This window comes from Kryptolebias marmoratus, linkage group LG19, assembly GCF_001649575.2.
Source record: "Kryptolebias marmoratus isolate JLee-2015 linkage group LG19, ASM164957v2, whole genome shotgun sequence".
Lineage (NCBI taxonomy): Eukaryota > Metazoa > Chordata > Actinopteri > Cyprinodontiformes > Rivulidae > Kryptolebias > Kryptolebias marmoratus.
The window spans coordinates 15,644,598-15,650,597 of NC_051448.1; the positions used below are offsets into that span (position 1 = coordinate 15,644,598).

A 6,000-nucleotide genomic window follows, 5' to 3' on the forward strand; every position below is an offset into this window, starting at 1 on the left:
TTCATGGACGTTTTAGATTTATTCTGCAGTTTGTTTTACGCCGAGGCGTCAAACTTGACACAGTTTTCCTTCCGGTTCTCACAGGTTCACTCTTACTTTAGGGGCCCTCATTTTCAGTGCAGTCTCAGTAAAATCGTTTAAATGATGCTACACATAGCTGCGATATTCTGATTTATAATATGCACCTTATCTAAACAGAGCTTATATCCAAAATGCCTCTTATTATTGATCTAATATAACCCAAGACGCAATTCCCCCACTTTTTAGCTCCTCTCTGACTTTGCAGAAGTTGTTTTTTTATAGAGGAGGAGCAAAACAATCTTCTCCAGCTTTAGACATCAAATCTCCTGGTGTGATCGCTCGAGGTTCAATTACTAGACTTAATGAATGAAAAGAGCACAAACTTTATGCGTTTTCCTTCATGTTTGTGGTTAAAAAAAGCTCCGTGGTTTATCAAAATGTAGTTTTAGCTTCCACAGAGCCGTCCACTGTTAAATGGTACCTGACTGATTTAAAGTCAGTTTAAAAGTGTTGTGTGTTGTTGTAGAACCAGCCTAAAATAAAATAAAGTAAAAAAAAAAAAAAGCTGCAGTGCAGAGGAGCCAAGCAGCAGAGTTGCAGAGCTGCTGCTCCTCCTCCTCCACCTCCTCAGTTGTCCCGGGACCCTGGCAGCCGGTGAAGCGCGTCCCCCCCCCCCAAACCAGGGTTCCAGCACGGAGTCACGGGAAGGGCGAGCTCATTAATTATCCCTCCTTCCATCCTCTCCTCACAGCCTCCCTTCATTAGCAGCAAGGTTAATCCCTCCCTTATCTCTCAACGAGCCTCATTTTTCATGGCTCCTGTTTCTACGTCACTCCCTCCTTCACCCCCATCCTTTTTTTTCCTCTTTCATTACAGCTCCCTCTAAGTTTTTTTTTTTCTTTTTCAGTTTCTCTGTTAGGTTTCTCAGTCTTACTACTCCCTCATGTGCGGTTCTCTTTTTCATTGATTAGATGATGTTTCTGTTGCATTTTGTTAGATTTTTTTATTTCTTTTGTTTACTTTCCTGTCATTTAGTGTGAAATTCCTCTCCTCTCCTCTTGTTTCCTCTCCTCTCCTCGTTTCCTCTCCTCTCCACTCGTTTCCTCTCCTCTCCACTCCACTCGTTTCCTCTCCTCTCCTCTTGTTTCCTCTCCTCTCCACTCGTTTCCTCTCCTCTTGTTTCCTCTCCTCCTCTCGTTTCCTCTCCTCTTGTTTCCTCTCCTCTCCTCTTTTTTCCTCTCCTCTCCTCTTGTTTCCTCTCCTCTCCTCTCATTTCCTCTCCTCTCCACTCGTTTCCTCTCCTCTCGTTTCCTCTCCTCCTCTCGTTTCCTCTCCTCTCCTCTCCTCTCCTCTTGTTTCCTCTCCTCCTCTCGTTTCCTCTCGTTTCCTCTCCTCTCGTTTCCTCTCCTCTCCTCCTCCCCTCCTCCCCGCGGTGACTTGAGAGAGTAGATCTATTAAAGCTTATCACTAAAGGACAGGCCAGCGGCGCAGGCTGGTGAAATATGGCCGCTGTCACCGCTGCCACCGAACACGACCCGTGCACAAGGCTCAGCGAGCTGTAAGGACGAGGAAAAGGGGTGAGGGAGGGAGGGAGAGGGAAGCCAATATCAGCCCCCTAATTCAAATTAATGGGAAGATTTCCAGGCTTGATGCCGGCCGTTTGACAGTGATTTGGCACCCAATTAACCTTGTCTCCCTCTCGCCTTTGCACCCCGCCCGTCACCCCCCTCGGTTTCGTTCGCCGACTCGTTCTTTCCGGCTCTCTCCGGCCCCGTGCCTGTCACGCTTTTCGACGCGGCCTCTTTGATTGCGAAGCAAATGGAGATGATTATGTTCCCCGGGATAACTGGCACTCCCTACTCTTGTTTGCCAATTGAATTAGTTCTGAATCGCCAGCTTTCCACGCAGCACGACACGATGGGAGCGTGAGCGCAGCGCGCCATTCCCAGATTTATTGCACCGGCCTCCGTCACGCTCGTTAATTGATTCCCCAGCAACGAAAAGCACTTTTATTGCTTTTATTTTAATTTAATTTTGAAATGACTCACGATAAAAAGCAGATTTGGTTGCTTTTCTTTTTGTTCTGTGTACGTGTTGTAACATTTGTCCTCGGCGTGACAGATTTCCACTCGGTGACCTGTTTAAAAGATCATCCGTCCCGCAGCCGCAGCCTTTCAGCTGGATTTTACTGACTGCTTTTATTGGCTTTTTCACCTTGGGTTCCAGTTCACGGCACCGAGCCGCCTTTAGCTTCCAGACAGAGGAGAACAAGTGGAGTGTTAAAGTGAGAGGAGGAGGTCTGCAATGAAACAAAGTAAAAAAAAAAAAGGAGGGAAATGTGTGAAAACAGAATCAGAGGAGCAGTAGAGGCTCCCTAAAGGTTCTTTGTTTTCTGATTAAATATTAATTTGGCTTCATAGAGGGAAAAAAATAGCTTTAAAAAGAAATCTTTATCTGTTGTCTTTTTTTCCTCAACGTAAACAATTATATTATTTCTAACAGCAGCCTTGAGGTCAACAAAAACAAATTCAACACAAAATTTCTGAAAATAGTTAAGCTAGTTAGGATTTCTGAGATGTTTGGCGACATTCAAAGCCTTTTTCTTTTAGTTTCTTGTTGACGCAGCAGTTTTTTGTTTTTTGCAAAGATGCTATTCATTTTGTAGTTGTGCGTTGTACAGTCAGGTTTTTCGTTTTGTAAAATCACGGCGGGTGTCATCGTGCCGTGTCACTCGTTTCGGACATGCTTTGTGAGAACTAGTCCCCCCCCTCAGGTCCGGCGTAGCTGAGTGAACTGCGAACCGAGCCGCACGTGTCCGAGAGTCCTGCTTCTAACGGCTGCAGTAGCCTTGATGTTGGACGAGATGAGGAGAGGGGTGTGTGTGTGTGTGTTTTTAGTGACAGTACCTCCTGTGCCGGCACGTAATACCGGAGATGATTATCTCAGGGGTTTTTTCTGAGCCTCTGCCTCAGCACATGTGACAAACCAGTGACTGACAGACATCCGACAGTCGCTCAAAAAGTGCAAAACTGCTGATTTAACGACACAACACCTGCAGCGATGGAAATGACCGACAGCCGTAAACGGCGTAGGCAGATAGGTTTGGGGCTGACACCTGTGCGGAAAGGCGAGATTCATTATCTCGGAAAAAAGAACAGAAGAAGCTGCGGTGAGTCTTACTTTCAATAACTTTGATTTAAGCAGCAGCAGTTCAGCTGTAGCTGTGGCTTCGCTGTTGGCTGTGAAGCAGGAAACTGAAGTGAAATGAAACTGGCAACAACTTTTGTTTTGGGTGTGAGACACGTCCTGTGTGACGGACGCCGTGGAAGATAAGATGGGGTGATGAGACTGTCCCCCTGATATACAGCATCGTTTAGACTGGTCCTCCGATGTTGGCGTGTGCCTTGATCACAGCTGGACTGATTCTTTTTTTAGAAAAACACCAATATTACTCCTTCTATATTTTCTTTAGCTCTTCTCACCGTCAGACACTGATGGTCTCACCTCCACAAGGTTTGCTCAGCAATAAATACACAAAATAAAGAACTTTGTTTTCGCCACGACAGTAAAAATGTAGAGAGAAGACTTGGACTCACTAATCATCGAGATTCACATTAACAGAACACCGAGTGAGTGCATGCTTGTGAAGTGTCTGAAAGATGTTAATCCAGGTAAAAGCAGAGAGATGAAGGGAAGATTAGAGCCTGAACCACGAGGTACATACATGCAGTCATGCAGGGAGGGGGGCGGAAACGCAGATTCAGATTTATTTGATCGGTTCGAAGAGCTCTCGCACGGATTATGCAAGAGTCTGAAATCCACAGGATTCCTGCAGCTCAGCCTCCTGTCAGCATTAACTTCAAGCATTTTCTCTGTTCAAAAGCCCTGTTTTCATTTGTCGAGTACTACAGAGGCAGCAGATAAAAGCTACACGTCCAGCTTTTATCATTCCCTCTCCAGATTCGGATGCCGCGAGCCCGCAAGTCCTCACGCTGCGCACGCGCTCAGTCTGAGGCGTCGCGCCGTGGCACCGGTCTCCGCACGACTCACGACACGGTTCTGTAAAGAGCTTTAACGAGGTAGGAGGGGATCGGCGGCGCTGCTCCGTGCGTGAGCTGCCCCTTTTCCTTCGAAGCAGGCGTGAGCGAGGCTGGCTCACGCTTGTCCTCGCCCGTTTCTCGTGGAAGCGCGCGCTTCCCACGAGCATGAAAACCAAAAACCAGTCCTCAGCTCGTGTTCCGCCATTTACCTTCATGCATTTTCCAGCATGCTTTTGTAACAATCAGTAGTTGTGTAGAACCGATGCCTGCCGTTCTTTTGTCTGATAAATGCCTGCCTTCCTTTACTGCAAGTGATGATTGATTTCATACTTGTTGCAAAGCCCAGAAAAGCTTAAATTAAAATTCCTGCCTGGAAATGTTTGCAGTTAATTAATGACGATTGAACAGGGATTTAAACTAATCTGAGTCCGTTTTCAGTCAGGAATAATTTAACTGAAGTCGGTTGTGTTTGGGCCAGTCTGTATGAAACCCTTTGAGAACGAGGCTCTCTTGTATGTTAAGTGTAAATGTCCTGTTTTTCTTTTAGACTATTGTTCGAGGGAACCGCCCACCCAAAGATGCGTCCATCAACGGGCTGCTGGAGGAGTTTGACAACATTTCGGTCACGCGCTCCAACTCACTGCGTAAAGAGAGCCCACCGGGCCTCCAGCAGGCCGGAACCAGCTCCAAACCCCTGGGCAGCGGGCACCTCGCCGCTCCGGAGGAGAACGGCTTCAACCACTACTACTCCCGCTACTCGTGCGACCTGGACACCTCCAGCCGGGACTTTTCCCTGGATCCCGGCAAGCCGAGCATCTCCATCGATGGGGACTGGGCTGTCGGGAGGCACTACCGGTTCACCAAGCAGAACGGCCACTCGCATCCCATACGCAGCCACTTCTACCCGGACGCCATGCCTCAAAAATCCGACTACGGGAAGCTTCCGCCGGACTACCACACCTACCTAGAGAGCAAGGGGCGCTCAGCTGACGAGGTGGCCTCCACAGTGGGGAGCGGAGTGGGCTCCAGCGGCTACTACCGCGCGTCGGTGGGCGGCTCGTCCAGCCAGGACTACCGGGACACTTCGGTGGGCACGCCGTCTCGGGCCTCCCTTCACAGCGAGCAGATTAACTACCCGGACAGCGAGTGGAGCTATGGCGGCCTGCGGGACGACTACGACAAGAGACCCAAGAGCTCCTATGTGACCCAGACCAGCCCGACGCCAGCTATCAGGCAGAGATCTCGCTCAGGATCTGGGCTGCAGGAGCAAAACGTTCCCTACGCAGCCAGCGGGGCTTTCAAGAACCCGCCGCAGGCCCACCCGTACAGCTCCTACACCTACCCTCGCCTCTCGGAGAGTCTCGCTAACTCACAGACCATAGCCAAGGTAAGCCTTATAAAACACCGAAACTTTTCGTTCGAGTGAATGTAACAGTCCAAACGTTTACTCAGCTCCAGGGAGATTCATTTAGCAGCAGCAACATATTATGGTTTGCCACATATAATGCTCAGCATACCCAAGGTGGTATTTTTCTGAGCTGATGACGAATCAGTGACTCAGAATTATGGGAAAAGTGGTCAGTTTTCCATCGCTGTCGCACTGAATCCTGAGGGTTTGCAAACAAGTAACCATCAAGCCGCTTTTGAAATGAAGACAGGCAGATTTGGAGCAGTGTTTCAGTAATTATAATTAAACATCAGCCTTGTTTTTAGACCAGGATGTCTGCTTCAGATGTTTTCTGCCAGAGGAGAGCTCCTCTGCACTAAATGCATCGCTGGTGCTCTCGAGACAGGCCGGAGACAGGCCTGAGACAGGCCTGAGACAGGCTGGAGACAGACCGGAGACAGGCCTGAGACAGGCCTGAGACAGGCTGGAGACAGGCCTGAGACAGGCTGGAGACAGGCCGGAGACAGGCCGGAGACAGGCCTGAGACAGGCC

At 48.8% G+C, this 6,000-nt stretch overlaps 1 protein-coding gene across 5 annotated transcripts in view; it reads left to right on the forward strand.

Annotated features, from left to right (window-relative positions):
• The window catches only part of pak5 (p21 protein (Cdc42/Rac)-activated kinase 5), a 62,829-nt gene that overhangs the window by 41,720 nt on the left and 15,109 nt on the right, over positions 1 to 6,000 (forward strand). For all 5 annotated transcript variants that reach the window (XM_025004407.2, XM_017409160.3, XM_037981522.1 and 2 more), the window contains one exon: positions 4,609 to 5,448. In XM_025004407.2, the coding sequence (XP_024860175.1) occupies positions 4,609 to 5,448 (840 nt within the window). The remainder of the gene's footprint in view (positions 1 to 4,608; positions 5,449 to 6,000) is intronic.